The following is an 18,613-nucleotide window of genomic DNA, read 5'->3' as shown; positions in this document are numbered from 1 at the left end:
AAAAACATGTCAAGGTATATACTCATTGAAAAAACTTATCAAGCATCTTGATCGGTCTCTATAGATCTTAATGCCCAATATGTAAGCAGCTTCACTGAGGTCTTTCATTGAAAAACTTTTATTCAAGTATCCCTTTATGCTATCCAGAAATCCTATATCATTTACAATCAACAGTATGTCATCCACATATAACATTAGAAATGCTACAGAGATCCTACTCACTTTCTTATAAATACATGCTTCTCCAAAAGTGTGTATAAAACCATATGCTTTGATCAACTCATCAAAGCAAATATTCCAACTCCGAGATGCTTGCACCAGTCCATAGATGGATCGCTGGAGCTTGCACACGTTGTTAGTACCTTTAGGATCGACAAAACCTTCTTGTTGCATCATATACAACTCTTCTTTAAGAAATATCCATTTAAGGAATGAAGTTTTGACATCCATTTGCCAAATTTCATAAAATATGACAACTGCTAACATGATTCGGATGGATTTAAACATCGCTACAGTTGAGAAAATCTCATTGTAGTCAACACCTTGAACTTGTCGAAAACCTTTTGTGACAAGTAGAGCTTTGTAGATACTAACACTACTATCAGTGTCCGTCTTCCTCTTGAAGATCCATTTATTTAATATGGCTTGCCGATCATCGGGAAAGTCCAGCAAAGTCCACACTTTGTTGTCATACATGGATCCCATCTCAGATTTCATGGACTCAAGCCATTTCGTGGAATCTGGGCTCATCATCGCATCCTCATAGTTCATAGGTTCATCATGGTCTAGTAACATGACTTCCAGAATGGGATTACCGTACCACTCTGGTGTGGACCATACTCTAGAAGACCTACGAGGTTATGTAGTAACTTGATATGAAGTTTCATGATCATCATCAATTGGTGTAGGAATCACTTGAACTGATTTCTGTGATGAACTACTTTCCAATTCAGGAGAAGGTACAATTACCTCATCAAGCTCTACTTTTCTCCCACTCACTTCTTTCGAGAGAAACTCCTTCTCTAGAAAGGATCCATGCTTAGCAACAAATATCTTGCCTTCGGATCTGTGATAGAAGGTGTACCCAACAGTTTCCTTGTGGGTATCCTATGAAGACGCACTTCTCCGATTTGGGTTTGAGCTTATCAGGTTGAAAATTTTCCACATAAGCATCGCATCGTCAAACTTTAAGAAATGACAACTTTAGTTTCTTACTAAACCACAGTTCATAAGGCGTCATCTCAACGGATTTTGATGGTGCTCTATTTAATGTGAATGCAACTATCTCTAATGCATAACCCCAAAACGATAGTGGTAAATCGGTAAAAGACATCATAGATTGCACCATATCTAATAAAGTGCGGTCACGACGTTCGGACACACCATTACGCTGTGGTGTTCCATGTGGCGTGAGCTGTGAAACTATTCCACATTGTTTTAAATGAAGGCCAAACTCGTAACTCAAATATTCTCCTCCATGATCAAATCGTGGACTTTATTTTCTTGTTATGATGATTTTCCACTTCACTCTGAAATTCTTTGAACTTTTCAAATGTTTTGGACTTATGTTTCATTAAGTAGATATACCCATATATGCTCAAATCATCTGTGAAGGTCAGAAAATAACGATACCCGCCACAAGCATCAACACTCATCGGACCGCATACATCAGTATGTATTATTTCCAATAAGTCACTAGCTCGTTCCATTGTTCCGGAGAACAGAGTTTTAGTCATCTTGCCCATAAGGGATGGTGTGCACGCATCAAATGATTCATAATCAAGTGATTCCAAAAGTCCATCTTTATGGAGTTTCTTCATGCGCTTTACACCGATATGACCCAAACGGCAGTGCCACAAATATGTTGCACTATCATTATGAACTTTGCATCTTTTGGCTTCAATATTATGAATATGTGTATCACTACGATCAAGATTCAATAAACCATCAACATTGGGTGTATGACCATAGAAGGTTTTATTCATTTAAAAAATAACAATTTATTCTCTATCTTAGATGAATAATCGTATCACAATAAATATGATCTAATCATATTTATGCTCAACGCAAACACCAAATAACATTTTTTTAGGTTCAACACTAGTCTCGAAAGTATAGGGAGTGTGCGATGATGATCATATCAATCTTGGAACCACTTCCAACACACATCATCACTTCACCCTCAACTAGTCTCTATTCATTCTATGACTCCTGTTTTGAGTTACTAATATTAGCAACCGAACAAGTATCAAATACCCAGGGGTTACTATAAACACTAGTCAGGTACACATCAATAACCTGTATATCAAATATACCCTTGTTCACTTTGCTATCCTTATTATCTACCAAATATTCAGGGCATTTCCGCTTCGAGTGACCATTTCCTTTGCAGTAGAAGTACTCAGTTTCAGGCTTTGGTCCAGCTTTGGGCTTCTTCACGGGAGTGACAACTTGCTTGCCATTCTTCTTTGAAGTTCCCTTTATTTCCCTTTGCCCTTTTCTTGAAACTAGTGATCTTGTTTAATCATCAACACTTGATGCTTTTTCTCGATTTCTACCTTCGTCGATTTTCAGCATCACGAAGAGCTCGGGAATCATTTTCGTCATCCCTTGCATACTATACTTCATCACGAAGTTCTAGTAATTTGGTGTTGGTGACTAGAGAACTCTGTCAATCACTATCTTATCTAGAAGATTAACTCCCACTTGATTCAAGCGATTGTATTACCCAGACATTCTGAGCACATGCTCACTAGTTGAGCAATTCTCCTCCATTTTTTAGCCATAGAACTTGTTGGAGACTTCATATCTCTCAACTCGGGTATTTGCTTGAAATATTAACTTCAACTCCTGGAACATCTCATATGGTCCATGACGTTCAAAACGTCTTTGAAGTCCCGATTCTAATCCGTTAAGCATGGTGCATTAAACTATCAAGTAGTCATCATATTGAGCCAGCCAAACATTCATAACGTCTGCATCTGCTCCTACAATAGGTCTGTCACCTAGCGGTGCATCAGGGACATAATTCTTCTGTGCAGCAATGAGGATTAACCTCATATCACGGACCCAATCCGCATCATTGCTACTATCATCTTTCAACTTAGTTTTCCCTAGGAACATATGAAAAACATAGGGAAGCTATAACGCGAGCTATTGATCTACAACATAATTTGCAAAATACTACCAGGACTAAGTTCAGGATAAATTAAAGTTCAATTACTCATATTACTTAAGAACTCCCACTTAGATAGACATCCCTCTAGTCAACCAAATGATCACGTGATCCAAATCAACTAAACCATGTCCGTTCATCACGTGAGATGGAGTAGTTTTCAATGGTGAACATCACTATGTTGATTATATCTACTATATGATTCATGCTCGACCTTTCGGTCTCAGTGTTCCGAGGCCATATCTGCATAGGCTAGGCTCGTCAATTTTTTTTGAACATAGGCTCATCAATTTTAACCCAAGTATTCTGCGTGTGCAAAACTGGCTTGCACCCATTGTATGTGAACACAAAGCTTATCACACCCAATCATCATGTGGTGTCTCAACACGAAGAACTGTAGCAACTGTGCATACTCAGGGAGAACACTTATACCTTGAAATTTATTAAGGGATCTTCTTACAATGCTACCGCCGACCTAAGCAAAATAAGATGCATAAATTATAAACATCACATGCAATCAAAATATGTGACATGATATGGCCATCATCATCTTGTGCTCATGATCTCCATCACCGAAGCATCATCATGATCTCCAACGTCACCGACGTGACACCTTGATCTCCATCGTAGCATCATTGTCGTTTCGCCACCTATTGTTTCTACGACTATCGCTACCGCTTAGTGATAAAGTAAAACAATTGCATGGCGATTGCATTGCATAGAATAAAGCGACAACCATATGGCTCCTGCTAGTTGCCGATAACTTTGATACAATACATGATCATCTCATACAACAATTTATATCACATCATGCTTGACCATATCACATCACAGCAAGCCCTGCAAAAAAAGTTAGACGTCGTCTACTTTGTTGTTGCAAGTATTATGTGGCTGCTACGGGCTTAGCAAGAACAGTTCTTACCTTCGCATCAAAACCACAACAATTTTTTTTCAAGTACGATGTTTTAACCTTCAACAAGGACCGGGCGTAGCCACACTCGATTCAACTAAAGTTGGAGAAACAGACACTCACTAGCCACATGTGTGCGAAGCACGTCGGTAGAACCAGTCTCACGTAAGCGTACGCGTAATGTCGCTCTGAGCTGCTTCATACAACAATACCGGCGAATCAAAGTATGACATGCTGGTAAGTAGTATGAGTATTATCGCCCACAACTGACTTGTGTTCTACTCGTGCATATAACATCTACGCATGAACCTGGCTCGGATGCCACTATTGGGGAACGCAGTAATTTCAAAAAATATCCTACGATCACACATGATCTATCTATGTGATGCATAGCAACGAGAGGGGGAGTGTATCTGCATACCCTTGAAGATCGCAAAGCGGAAGCATTTATCAACGTGGTTGATGTAGTCGTACACCTTAACGATCCATCCCGATCAAGTACCGAACGTACGGCACCTCTGCGTTCAGCACACGTTCAGCTCGATGACGGCCTCGCCTTCTTGATCCAACAAGGCGGGTGAAGTAGTAGATGAGTTACGGCAGCACGTCTGCGTGGTGACGGTGTTGGTGAAGAACCATCTCTGCAGGGCTTCGCCTAAGCACTACGGAAACTATGACGGAGGATAAACTAGAGGGGACGGGGTTGCCGGCACATGGCTTGGTGTTTCTTGATGTGTATTTGGTGCTAGCCCTGCCCCTCTATTTATATGTTGAGCCTTGGGGTCGAAGCTTGGAGTAAAAGCCTCCACAAAGCCTGTTTCACCCGAAAGGCAAGAGTCCTTCTCGGACTCCAGGGCCAGACGCCAAGGACCCTGGTGTCTGGCCCCTGGTCTCCGCAAAACTTCGTTTTGCACTTTCCAAAAACCTTGTGGGCTTTCCCCTTTGGCCCAAATAAAGTGTTCTTGTACCCAAACATTCCGGGAAACATCCGGGATCCCTTCCGGTGAATTCCGGAACCCTTCCGGAGACAAAACACTATTATCCCATATATCAATCTTTATCTCCGGACCATTCTGGAGTTCCTTGTCATCTCCGTGATCATATCGGGACTCCAAAAAATATTCGGTCACCAACATACATAACTCATATAATACTATATCATCAATGAACATTAAGAGTGCGGACCCTATGGGTTCGAGAACTATGTAGACATGACCAAGACACCTCTCTAGTCAATAACAAATAGTGGAACCTGGATACCCATATTGGCTCCTACATATTCTACGAAGATCTTTATCGGTCGAACCGCATAACAACATAGGTTGTTCCCTTTGTCATCGGTATGTTACTTGCCCGAGATTCGATCATCGGTATCATCATACCTAGTTCAATCTCGTTACCGGCAAGTATCTTTACTTGTTCCATAATACTTCATCCCGCAACTAACTCGTTAGTCACAATGCTTGCAAGGCTTATAGTGATGAGTATTACCGAGAGGGCCCAGAGATACCTCTCCGAAACACGGAGTGACAAATCCTAATCTTGATTTATGCCAACCCAATAAACACCTTTGGAGACACCTGTAGAGCACCTTTATAATCATCCTTTTAAGTTGTGACGTTTGGTAGCACACAAAGTTTTCCTCCGGTATTCGAGAGTTGTATAATCTCATAGTCTGAGGAACATGTATAAGTCATGAAGAAAGCAGTAACAATGAAACTGACATGATCATAATGCCAAGCTAACGGATGGTTCATGTCAATCACATCGTTCTCCTAATGATGTGATCCCGTTTATCAAATGACAACACATGTCTATGGTTAGGAAACATAACCATCTTTGATTAACGAGCTAGTCACGTAGAGGCATACTAGGGACTATATGTTTTGTCTATGTATTCACACATGTACTAAGTTTTCGGTTAATACAATTCTAGCATGAATAATAAACATTTATCATGAATTAAGGAAATAAATAATAACTTTATTATTGCCTCTAAGGCATATTTCCTTCACGCGGGCTGCTGGCTTTATAGGGGGCGCGGGCACGGCTGGCTCGCCACCGTGGCCATGTGCTTGTGCCCCTGATCTTTTACCATGAGAGCGAGGGGGTCAAGGAGGACGAAGGAGAGAGGGGGAGGACTCGCTAGCAAGTGGGCCCCTCTCGGGCATCCATGTGGGTTTTTACCATGAGAGAGAGCGAGGACTGCACTGGTGGGCTGGTGCGGGAAAACTGGTGGGCTGCGGGAAGTCTAGGTTGGTAAAGGTAAGCCTTTTCTTCTCATTTTATTGTTTTATGCTTAACTAATTAAACAACCAACAAAAACGAAAAGGCCAGAGACATTGGAGAGGTGAATGAGAAACATAGAAATATCCTCCTAACCCTTGATTTATGATGTATTTGAATAAATTGCCTTGGATATTTTTAGGGGTAGAAAAATAAAACAAGTTTGAATAATATTCAAAATTGAGGCATTTTTTAACCCAACCAAATCATGTCCTAAAGAGCTGAAATTTGGCAGAGAGGTTTAGGGGATGAGGCAAGATTTATGAGGAGAACTTGAACATTTATGGAGGAGGGCAAGATGGCACTTGCAAAAAGAAAGAAAAGAGAAGGAGACATGGTGATGGGTGAAGGGGTGATGATGATGCTTGGATCACACATGGAACATGCAACAACATATCATTCATGAGAAAGCAAGTAGACATAGCATAACACAACATTGACATGACCATGATGAAAACATATAATGGCAAAATGAAATATGACAAGCATAGCAAGGCAAAGCAATAAATAAAACAAATAAAAACCCAAAATGGGAACACAAGGAGGAAACCACTTGGGATTGATCATGACAAGGTTGGATACATTGCCAAATATTGATGTTTTACATTTGGCGTGTTACATCTAGGCTCGCGTCTCTAGGACGGTCTAGCCTAGGACCGGCTTAGTACCGTTGTTGAACGTTTATTAAATTTTGCATCTCTGAATTGATTATTGCTCACATTTTTTGCTACCATATCATAAGCCTTACCAGCTCCACATCCATCTACATCGTGCGTTTGACATCACCTGGCAATCACTCTTTCCAAGGTTTGAGAGTTTTGACTACAACGGTTGCCGATCACCACCTGCTGCTTGGTAAGAACTGGTATGAATTTGAGATTTGCTTGACGGATTTGTGACACCACTACTTTTTAGTAGTCTGTAGGATCATATTATTATGTGTTTCTATTGCGACTAACCATGGCAGGACCACAAGCCGACAAGATTGACTGGGAGAACATGACAAAGATGGAGCTTCATGATAAATTTCAGCAAATGTTGGGTCAACAGGTGGAAGACGTGATTGCCAACTTTGAAAAAGTTAGTGGATAGGATTGATGATATTGAGAAGACAATTGACACCAAGTTGGACGCCAAGTTCGATGAAGTATTCGTGCGTCTGCCACAACCACCACCCGCATCTGTTGCGCCATTGCAACAACAATAACAACCACCTCCACGTCCCGATCCAGCAGGGGGAGCGGAGCGTGTTCCTCTTGATCCAGGACAAACTTATGGTGCCGCTGCTACTGCTGTTGAGGCTTTTGCAGCTCATGTTTCTACTGAGGAGGTGGACGACCATTACGAGGATGAGGTTGATCATAATCAGAACTACGTGCAACGACCAGCACCACCACCACCAGGTCGTCCTCATGTATATCATCGCAACGGTAGGGCCGCACCACCACTTAAGGTACGATATCATGACCATCTTCCTAAACTAAAATTGAATATTCCACCATTTGAGGGTAGATATGTTCCTGATATACATCTTACTTGGGAGTTAGAAACTGAACAATGTTTTACATGTTTACAATATACCGAGGAGAGACGTGTTCCTGCTGTTGTTTGTGCTTTCACTAGTTTTGCATGTGTTTGGTGGTCTGAACATTATAGATTATATCCTATTCCAACTACTTGGGCTGCTTTGAAAACTGCTATGTGTAGTCGTTGGGTTCCACCATATTATCAATGTGAATTACTTCAAAAATTGCAGCATTTAAGAAAAGGGAATTTTTTTGTAGAAGAATATTATCAGGAATTACAAACTGGCATGATTAGATGTTGTATTGTTGAGGATAATGAAGCTATGCTTGCATGTTTTATGGTTGGATTAAATAAAGAGATTCAGACCATTCTAGAGTATAAGGAGTATAATAACATCACTCGTTTATTCCATCTTGCTTGCAAAGCTGAACGTGAAGTGGAGGATCGACATGCATTGGTGCGAACTACTTTTTCTGTAGGTCGATCTTCATCATGGACATCACATACATCCTCTACTCCCACACGTCCTACTGCAGCACCACTGACTTCGGCCACCAATTCCAAACAAGATACAAGAAAACATGCACCACCACCACCACCTGCTAGGAATACACCTTCTGGGCCTGCCCAGAGCTCTTCTTCGTCCATGGCATCAATAGGGCACACACATGATAATATTTGTCGTCGTTGTAAGGGAAGAGGTCATCATGCGAGATATTGAAAATCTTCACTTGTTATGATTGCTACTAAGGATGGTGTGTATGAGTCCGCTAGTGACTATGATGAGGAGACTTTGGCTCTAATTACAAGTGAAGAACACGGTGGACACCATTCTGATCAGGAGACGCAATACATGGCTACTGAAGGTGCTGACATGTATGAAAGTTTAGTTGCTCAACATGTTTTGAGTGTGCAGGTCACACAAGCTGAGCGAAATCAGAGGCATAATTTGATCCATACAAGGGAGATGTGAAGCAAGATTCTGTTCACGTCATCATTGATGGAGGGAGTTGCAACAACTTGGCTAGCATGGAGATGGTGGAGAAGCAATCTCTCACCACAAGACCACATCCACATCCTTACTACATCCAATGGTTCAACAACAGCGGCAAGGTTAAGGTAACACGTACTGCCTGTGTGCATTTTAGTATCTCTACATATGTTGATTATGTTGATTGTGATGTGGTACCCATGCAAGCATGTTCCTTATTACTAGGTAGACCTTGGCAATTTGATAAAAAAATTGTATACCATGGTAGAAACAATCAGTATACTCTCGTTCATGAGGATAAACATTTTACTTTGCTTCCTATGTCTCCTGATTACATTTTGAAAGATGATATTAATAGAGCTAATAAAGCAAAACATGAGAAAATAAGAGTGAAAATCAGATTGTGGCAAAAGAATTTGAGCAACAAATGAAGCCTAATAATAAACCATCTAGTGTTGCTTCTGAAATTAAATTGAAAAGTGCATGTTTACTTGCCAATAAATCTGATATTGATGAGCTAGATTTTAACAAATCTGTTTGCCATGCTTTTGTGTGCAAAGAGGCATTATTTTCATTCGAGGACGTGCCTTTCTCTTTGCCTCCTATTGTCACTAACATTTTGCAAGAGTTTGCTGACGTCTTTCCACAAGACATGCCACCGGGATTATAACCTATTCGAGGGATTTAGCAGCAGATTGACTTAATTTTCAGTGCATCGCTACCCAACCGTGCACCATACCAAAAAATCCAGAGAGATGAAGGAGATTATGCGTCAAGTCCAGGAGCTGCTCGACAAAGGTTATATACGCGAATCCCTTAGTCCTTGTGTTGTTCCTATTATTCTAGTGCCATAAAAGGATGGTACATCGCGTATGTGTGTTGATTGTAGAGGCCTTAATAATATTACTATTCGTTATCGTCATCCTATTCCTTGGCTAGATGATATGCTTGATGAATAATTGAGTAGCTCTACAATATTCTCCAAAGTTGATTTTCATAGTGGATACCATCAAATTCATATAAAATTGGGGATGAATGGAAAACAACATTTAAAACTAAGTTTGGATTATATGAGTGGTTAGTCATGCAATTTGGGTTAACAAATGCACCTAGTACTTTCATGAGATTAATGAACGAAGTTTTACGTGCTTTCATTGGACGATTTGTGGTAGTCTATTTTGATGATATTCTGATTTATACAAATCTTCGGAGGAACATTTGGAACATTTACGTGTTGTTTTTATTGCTTTACGTGATGCACGTTTGTTTGGTAACCTTGGGAAGTGCACCATTTGCACTGACCGAGTATATTTTCTTGGCTATGTTGTTACTTCATAGGGAATTGAAGTTGATAAAGCCAAGATTGAAGCTATTGAGAGTTGGCCGCAGCCCAAAACGGCACACAAGTGAGGAGTTTTCTTGGACTTGCTGGTTTGGACTCGCTATTGAGAGTTGGCCGCAGCCCAAAACGGCACACAGGGAATTGAAGTAAGAATTTTGTGAGATTTGGCCGAAAGAATTTTTTATACATTCTGATGATGAATCTTTGAAACACATCAAAAGTCAAGCAAAACTGAACCGTGGACATGCTAAATTGGTTGAATTCATTGAGACGTTCCCTGATGTCATTAAACACAAGAAGGATAAAGAAAATGTTATTGTTGATGCATTGTCTCGTCATTATACTATGCTTTCACAACTTGGCTTTAAAATATTTGGTTTGGAGACCATCAAAGAACAATATGTGCATGATGCTGAATCTAAAGATGTATTGCATAATTGTAAAGAAGGGAGAACATGGAACAAGTTTGTCGTTAACGATGGGTTTGTGTTTCGTGCTAACAAGCTCTACATTCCATCTAGCTCCGTTTGTCTTTTGTTATTGCAGAAGGCGCATGGAGGAGGATTACTGGGGCACTTTTGCATGAAGAAGATGGAGGACTTACTTGCTACACATTTCTTTTGGCCAAAGATGAGACGAGATGTTGAGCGTTTTGTTGCTCGCTGCAGTACATGTCAAAAGCTAAGTCACAACTCAATCCTCATGGTTTATATATGCCTTTGCCTATACCTAGTGTTCCATGGGAGGATATATCTATGGATTCTGTTTTAGGATTACCTTGAACAAAGAAGGGGAGGGATAGCATATTTGTTGTTGTGGATAGACTTTCAAAAATGGCACACTTTATACAATGTCATAAAAGAGGTGATGTTGTTAATGTTGTTGATTTGTTCTTTCTGAAATTATTCGCTTGCATGGTGTGCCAAATACTTTTGTTTCAGATCGTGATACTAAATATCTTGGCCACTTTTGGAGATGTTTATGGGCTAAGTTGGGGACTAAATTGATTTTTAGTACTACTTGTCATCCCCAAACTGATGGACAAACTGAAGTAGTCAATAGAGCATTGTCTACTATGCTTAGGGTTGTTTCAAAGAATAACAAGAACATGTGGCAAGAATGCTTGCCTCATATTGAATTTGCTTATAATCGTTCGCTGCATTCTACAACTAAGATGTGCCCTTTTGAAATTGTATATGGTTTCCTACCTCGTGCACCTCTTGATTTGTTGCCTCTTCCATCTTCGGAGAAGGTTAATTTTGATGCTAAACAATGTGCTGAGTTGATCTTAAAAATGCATGAGTTAACTAAGGAAAACATTGAGTGTATGAATGCTAAGTATAAACTTGCTGGAGATAAAGGTAGAAACCATGTTGTCTTTGCACCAGGAGATCTTCCATGGTTACATTTGCCTAAGGATAGATTTCCTTATTTGCCCAAATCAAAGCTAATGCCATGTGCTGATGGTCATTTTAAGGTGTTGGAGAAAATAAATGATAATGCATATAAACATGAGTTGCCTGCAGATTTTGGGGTTAGTCCCACTTCTAACATTGTAGATTTCAAGCCTTATTTGGGTGAGGAAGATGAGCTTCCGTCAAGGACGACTTGCTTTCAAGAAGGGGAGGATGATGAGGACATCAATACCATTGTTACACCCACATCCCCTACTACTAGAAATACCGGACCAATTACTAGAGCTCGTGCATGCCAACTAAATTACCAGGTACTTTCGTTTCTTGGTAATGATTCTAATGTTCATGAGAATATGATGCTGCCTAAATGGGATACATTTGTCTTGCTTAGAAATTAAGGGCCTAGCTTCAACAAGAAGGATGAACACTGGAGCAAGATCAAGCATGGAGATGATGGCATCCGCAAGGGGAACAAGAGCAGAGTTACAAGTGATGATTTCAGAACTTTGAAGCCACCCTAATGAGTGCATGAAGCCTTGGAAGAAATATATGAGATGCCACTTCATAAATTTCGTCTAGAGGCTAATATAGGTGCCATGCCCATGTAATTTCGAAATACAGAAGTATAGGCTATTTTTAGAGTTCGTATGTGTGGGGAAAAGAGAGTTAGGGTTGGTTTTGGACCCCTCCTACAAGGGGCCACAAAATTCCCTCCCCCCTCTTCCTCCATATATACAGCCCTTAGGGCGTCGTTTAGACTTTAGGTTTTCTTTAGATTAAAAGTTTTCCATAGATGCAACTTTGCGTACTTCATTTGTGTTCAACGACCAGACCAAGACGTAAGAGAACCCTACCTTCATTAATAAAGCTGTCCTCTTATATTCGCACTATCCAAATTTCAATCTCAGTTTCTTGCTTGTTCTTCATTTGCTCGGAGGAAATAAACCCTCGTGGTAAGGTTGATTTTGCTCCGTCATGGTCAATAGCCCCTCGGAAGTTGGTTTAGCGATTGCTAAGGCGTGACGTCTTCGGACGTTTGTAGTGGGATCGTGAAAGTCAACTCCCACCAAAAATGATAGCTATCTCATCGAAACATCGGGACACCTTCGCATCTATCATCATGAGATCTTGACAGCTTTCTCCTATCTACATCTCCTCTTGGACATCAAGGCCTCGTTTAGGAGAAGATCGCCAAGTGGATATCAAGACCTCCTCCCCTAGGGATTGGAGAAGACAATCATCAAGACCTCAATTCCTCTAGGGATTGGGAAGAACTACCCTATGCTATTTCCTTTTGTTGGATTTGGATCTTGAATCTTGTATGTGTATGTGGATTTAGTAGAATGTGTGACCTTGGATTCTACTCTTGATTTCTCCTTCCCCAGTTGCAAGTGTGGAGAAGATCTCCACCTATGGTTTCATCCTACATCAGAAGTGTTTTACAAGAAAATATTGTGCCGAACCAATATCTGTTATAAGGTACATCATATGCGTCATTACAAAAATTGTTTAAGAATTATCTTGCCAAAACATTACCGAAACAAGAGAAGTTCACATGTTTTGCTGCTATAGTTATATATTATATGTATCAAAAATGTCCCTACCTATGAAAGCAGGCAACAGAGCAATTTTGATTTTTGTTTTGTTCCTCTAGATGAACACATGAGGTGCGGAATTTTCATAGAATTTTGATTTTTGTTTTGTTCCTCTAGATCTTCATATCTAGCCTTCCAACAACTTCAACAAGGCAACCGCTACAATCCAGTATATCACTTATCATCGGATGTGACAATCGTTGGAACTTGCCCATGATTTATGAAGTCTATCTTGTTCAACCTAACACAACAAAGGACCTGCTCAGGGAGTTCCTCTTGCTTCTGGGCCTGCAATACAATTATAAAATTAACTAAAGAAATGAACATAAGTGAGACAAAAGAAATATGATATTTGTCTTAGATAACTACATAATTTTTTAATTCCTAAAAGGAGAAACCTCTTACAATGTTCATTGGTCATCTTTGTTTTATTTACGGAAGGTCTGGCATGAAAAATATGTGTCCACTTGGTAAACCAAATGATCCTTAATCATGTAGAGCCTATATAATAGGAAAAGATTCCTAGTCGGCTGACCAATCTCGTCCTTGCTAGTCACAAACATCTGGGTCACATCGTGGGTGCGAGCCGTAGCTTCCTTTTCTTTCGTTATCCTCCACCGAGAAACAATATCATTTTCCTTCCATCTCACTTTTCCTTTTATTCTTTGTTGCCTGATCACCATGCATGCCCTATCCTAGCACACCTATCCTTTGCTCTCTTCCCACCATGCCGACCACGATGCCCTTTCACCACCGTCAATTGCAGCACTACTAGAGTACCGTCTCTAATACGCGATGAGAGCGACCGTGATGGAGTGATGCTCCACGCTCGTGCTGCCCTCTAGAGGATGGAGGAGACAACATGAAGTGAGGAGGGGCAGATGTGATCCGCCTCTTACCATTAGAGATGTCAGTTGTCTCCCCCACCTAAGCATCCACCTTCTACCTCGCAGGGACCACATCTCAAAGGGAATTTTGACTTGAGCATGAGCCTTGATGGAGAATCTGCAACCCCTATCAGCATAGTTGTGACCAGCCAATGGACAAGATGAAACCTTAGTTCCTACGAGATGTGACTATTGTGACCGAGGAAAGTGACGGTGTTGAAATAACAACTCAGAATATTGGAACACATGACATGGGTGATGGAACCAGCAGCGGGGCATATTGCGACAGCATGGCCATGGTAGGTGGTGATGGGTGGTGCGGGATGGTAGAACTAGTAGTAGGTTGCACTATGACTGGCTTTAGAGTGGGCTCCAAGTTCGGATCCCATTTACGCCAAATACTGTAACTAATGACTCCAAAAGATGTTACCGTTGGTGGATGGTGACATCAATGATGCTTCAAGCGATGGCCAGTGAGCTGGAACCGGTGGCTCCTAGTGCTACATCCACCTTTGACAGATGATGCGAGGAATTGGACAGTCATCCATGGTGGATGCCCCGAATCTAGCCTCCATGAGCTAAGATTAGTGGACGGAGATGCTAGAACCAGCTATCCATGAAGCTGTGATAACGAGGCAAGGGCAAGGTTGCCCGATGACATGGAGGATGAGATTCGGAGCTATTAGTGTTGCAATGATGGTGGAGGGTTGCCGGGAGCAAATCGGGGGAGGGGGGGACGCGTGGGAGTGTATATGTCGTTCCCAGAAACAAGGGTGTCTCTTTCCCAGGTGTGTTGTTTATGAGCGATGTGTCCCCCATGGGGCATTTGCTCTTTTATCCTGTGTGTTTGTGGTGAAAAATATCCAACTGTCATTAGGGATTAATCAGTGGTTTTTGGGCGACCGATTTGGGTTATGGACAGTAAGCTTACACTTAGCAGTGCCTTATATAATATGCTCAACTTGAGCAAACTAAAGAGTGAAAGACATATATAATGTAAGTTGTTGATGTGTGTTCCTTCATCCTTCATGCCTTTGTGCCTATCATAATGTACCAATATGTAGGCATAACAATCTTCATGCTCATAAATACATACCTGAACATCCCCCGTATGTCAAACATATGAGGAACCTCCCCTCTAGCCCTCGTCGGCGGTCACTTTTGGCCTTGGCATCAACCTGCCTCCTCCCACATGTCTCGCACGGTAACCCATGGAGCCCTCCCACACCCCTACTAGCATCTCGACGGAGTTGTGCTGGCTGTATGATCCTTTTATATGTGCTCTCATAGTAGGGGCCCTCCTACCAAAACTGACTATTTGGGCATGCCTCTCGTGTCCCTCGAGCCGGAGGTTCCCACATCAGACACATCTCTGATCACTTTGCATCCATACGTGAGGTCCAAGTACATTGGGTCCTCTGTGATGTACAACAACCCGAGTACACCTGGAAAATCACAACAAATCGCAATCATTGTTGCCCCACCTAGCAGACGATGAGTGCCACATGTTCAATGACCTGCGCCATACCCTCTTTGAATGTCGCCAAGCGACCAGTAAAGGAGTTGTTATCACTTCAGCCATGTAGTGTGTGGGTGCTCTGTTCCTTATTTCCAGCCTATTGTGCACTACCTCTTTGTCGACATAGAAGTGGTCCGACTTCCTGGTCTGACAAATCTACCTCTTCAGGTGGTCCACGTGGCATCATCATGTCTCGTCTAGAACGATGGCCTATCCTTCTAGGTGGCTGGCTCACCTGGTGCTGTGGCTTCTCATACGCTCCCCTCAATCATGGTCAGCATGACTATTCACCCTTCCCGGCGCCCGGATGCTGCGTTCTAGATCATACCAGACTCAGAAAGGCTTTTCACACCCTGGTGCTCGTGGATTAGTGGTCTTGTGGATACCATTGCCTCAAACCACTATTATTTTCAGCAGGAGGTCACATCAGTCCCACGAGAGCGTTTCCACCTCACAGCTAAAGATTTATATGTTCATCGCCACTGCCATCAAGACACATCATCTGATTCCCCACCAACATGGTTTGCACCCGCAATGTGATGGGCATCATGTGCCCTGCATTCTCCACTTCCCGTTCTATCCCTAGAGTCATTGAATGCTGCTGAGTCAGTCAACCATTGGTTCAGGGTTAACATTGGGAGCTTAAGGACACAGACCACACCAAGAGCATCGACACGACAAAGATGCTCCTCACCTTCATGATTGATCGAGGAACTTGTGCTAGAAACATCTGTTGATTACCAAGTCAAACAGCGAGTTCACTTATTCTATTCTGGCCATGGTAAAAGCATTCCCTAATAATTTGCTTTCGTACCGCATGCAATGTTTGCCGCTTTGCTAATTACCTCCTTCGCCTACCCGCCCAGGCTTAACATCCTTCTTCCCACAGTCACTACAATGAAAGACCTTCCTCGTCATGCCCCCTTCCATGGCCTCAGTGATTTTGTTTGTCGCAGTCTTTCGAGCTCAGCCAATGTCGGTCTGGTGGCATGGAGGAAGCTTTGAATATCCTTCTCATGTTTCCTGGTCATCCTATGGGCCCAATGGAGTTAGCCAAAGAGGGCACGCTTTCCCAGCTTTTGATAAGGCCACTCCTCATCTTTCGAACATTTTATGAACACACGGATGTGAGCCACATATAATATTCCAACGACAATGGAAACCAACAATTTGCTTCTGCCATGAAGTGACCGTACGACCCCACAAAACACTATGTTGGTCCCGCTCACTACTCGATGCCCCACGTTGCTACATGGAACTTGTAGTATTCTGATGGGTGTATCTTTCTTGACTCCATTTCCCTCTGGGTGGCAGACCTCGACACATTTATGAAGTGGATCATATGCTTTGGGAAGCTTCCAAGATGCCCCAACCATGTGAGTTTCTCCCTCCAAACCATTGGGATGTGGTGGCCCAATGATGGATCATATATCTGCCTTGCATGTGGCTGAATGATGAAGTGACATGCAACCTAGCCCAATATCCCCATTAATGGCCATCATGCTCCCAGCTGACAACATAATGAGCTTTCCTCGGAGTTAACACCGCAGAGCCACCAGATCACCAGGATAGATTGTGGGCTTAGCTCGTAGATGAAGTCCAATTGTGTGATTCTCCAACGGCTACTCATTGTTCACGAAAATGAGAAAATCAGTGTAGATATACTAGCCAACTGCAAGTGCCCTTTTGACTTACAACTCAGTGAAGACACCAGTTTGTATGTTGCCAACTCCTTCTGTCGGCATGTTCCTTCAATGTGTGTTGCTGCCACGTTTATGGGATCAACCACCTCGGTTCGGTTAGTCGGCATTTCTACATTTCCTCCCACATGCTTGGATCCCACAATTGTTCCATGCATCAAAGCTTCAAGCTTATTTGGAATGTTTAATGCATTAACTCTACTGCGCACTGTGCTGGTGTTTGTAGGGAGATCTCCTCAGACCTATTGACTATGGTTTTCCTACGGGAAAATGAGGTTAGAATTGTCTCCCGACTCCTAATTAATTAAATCATAGCCCACCCCCCGCCCCAATTTTGCGATTATTTATTCCTCCAAGCTGACAGTACTCGTGGAGGTATAATTATTGCATGGTGCACTTCCGGTGCTGATATCGAACCCGATTATTGGCACTAACCACCTCACAGTGCTCCTGATGGCCCTCTTCGGGGGACAAAGTAGATGGTCCAGGAGGTTCTTTGACCTACAAGAGGATTGCCCGGCAATCAAAATTCTCAAGAAATTGCGCGCCCTATCAACCATGTGTGTCGGACCACACCATTGGGGGATGATGTCCCAGTGTTACTGCTTCATGGTTGAAAAATAGATAAAGAACATATACCTTCATGGCCACCACTACACCTGCTCTAATGTGGGCTACACTCTCATCATCGAGCACATCAATGGAGCAAACCGTACCTACAGCTAGGAAGAGCTTCACCATCAAAGCCTTCTCTACTCACTTGTAAGGGTATTATCCGATCACTGCCATCGGATCGTCAACTACATTTATAGCACCACGACGCATGTCACTTCCACTTTGAGTAGAACTGGCCTGAGATTGATGGGTTTCGTCAAGTGGTGATAGAAACTTGGAATTCGATGGCTACTAAGCCTAACCCGTTCAATTGTATTGTCTCCCAACTCATAACCACCGCACAACAACTTCATTCCCAGAGAGCCAAGAAGATCGACAATGTTTCCCTAGAGCTGCTCATATCCCACAAGATTATCACTTGTCTTGACACCTCATAGGATATCCGAGCACTCTATACCTTTCAATCTAGGCTCCAACAAAATCTTGAAGGAACCTACCTCGAACTCACCTTCCTCTCAGTTGTAGTATGCCGCATCAACATGTGTGGTTCACATGTCTCAAGGACGGCGACACCAACTGGTTGTTCTTCTACATCACATCATAAATAAAAAATAGGATCTTAGAACACTTGGTGGCCAGCCCATCGTCTGT

The 18,613-nt window shown here is 42.1% G+C and overlaps 1 protein-coding gene across 1 annotated transcript in view; it reads right to left on the bottom strand.

Annotated features, from left to right (window-relative positions):
* Window positions 1–13,084: 13,084 nt before the first annotated feature.
* The window catches only part of LOC123094741 (uncharacterized), a 30,669-nt gene continuing 25,140 nt past the window's right edge, over window positions 13,085–18,613 (bottom strand). The window contains exon 10 of the mRNA XM_044516672.1: window positions 13,085–13,529. Coding sequence (XP_044372607.1) covers window positions 13,416–13,529 — 114 coding nt within the window. The 3' untranslated portion in view covers window positions 13,085–13,415. The remainder of the gene's footprint in view (window positions 13,530–18,613) is intronic.

Source organism: Triticum aestivum, chromosome 4B (genome assembly GCF_018294505.1).
Source record: "Triticum aestivum cultivar Chinese Spring chromosome 4B, IWGSC CS RefSeq v2.1, whole genome shotgun sequence".
NCBI classification, from domain to species: Eukaryota; Viridiplantae; Streptophyta; class Magnoliopsida; order Poales; family Poaceae; genus Triticum; species Triticum aestivum.
The sequence above is the reverse complement of the archived record's forward strand: the minus strand, read 5'-3'. Positions and strand labels throughout refer to the sequence as shown.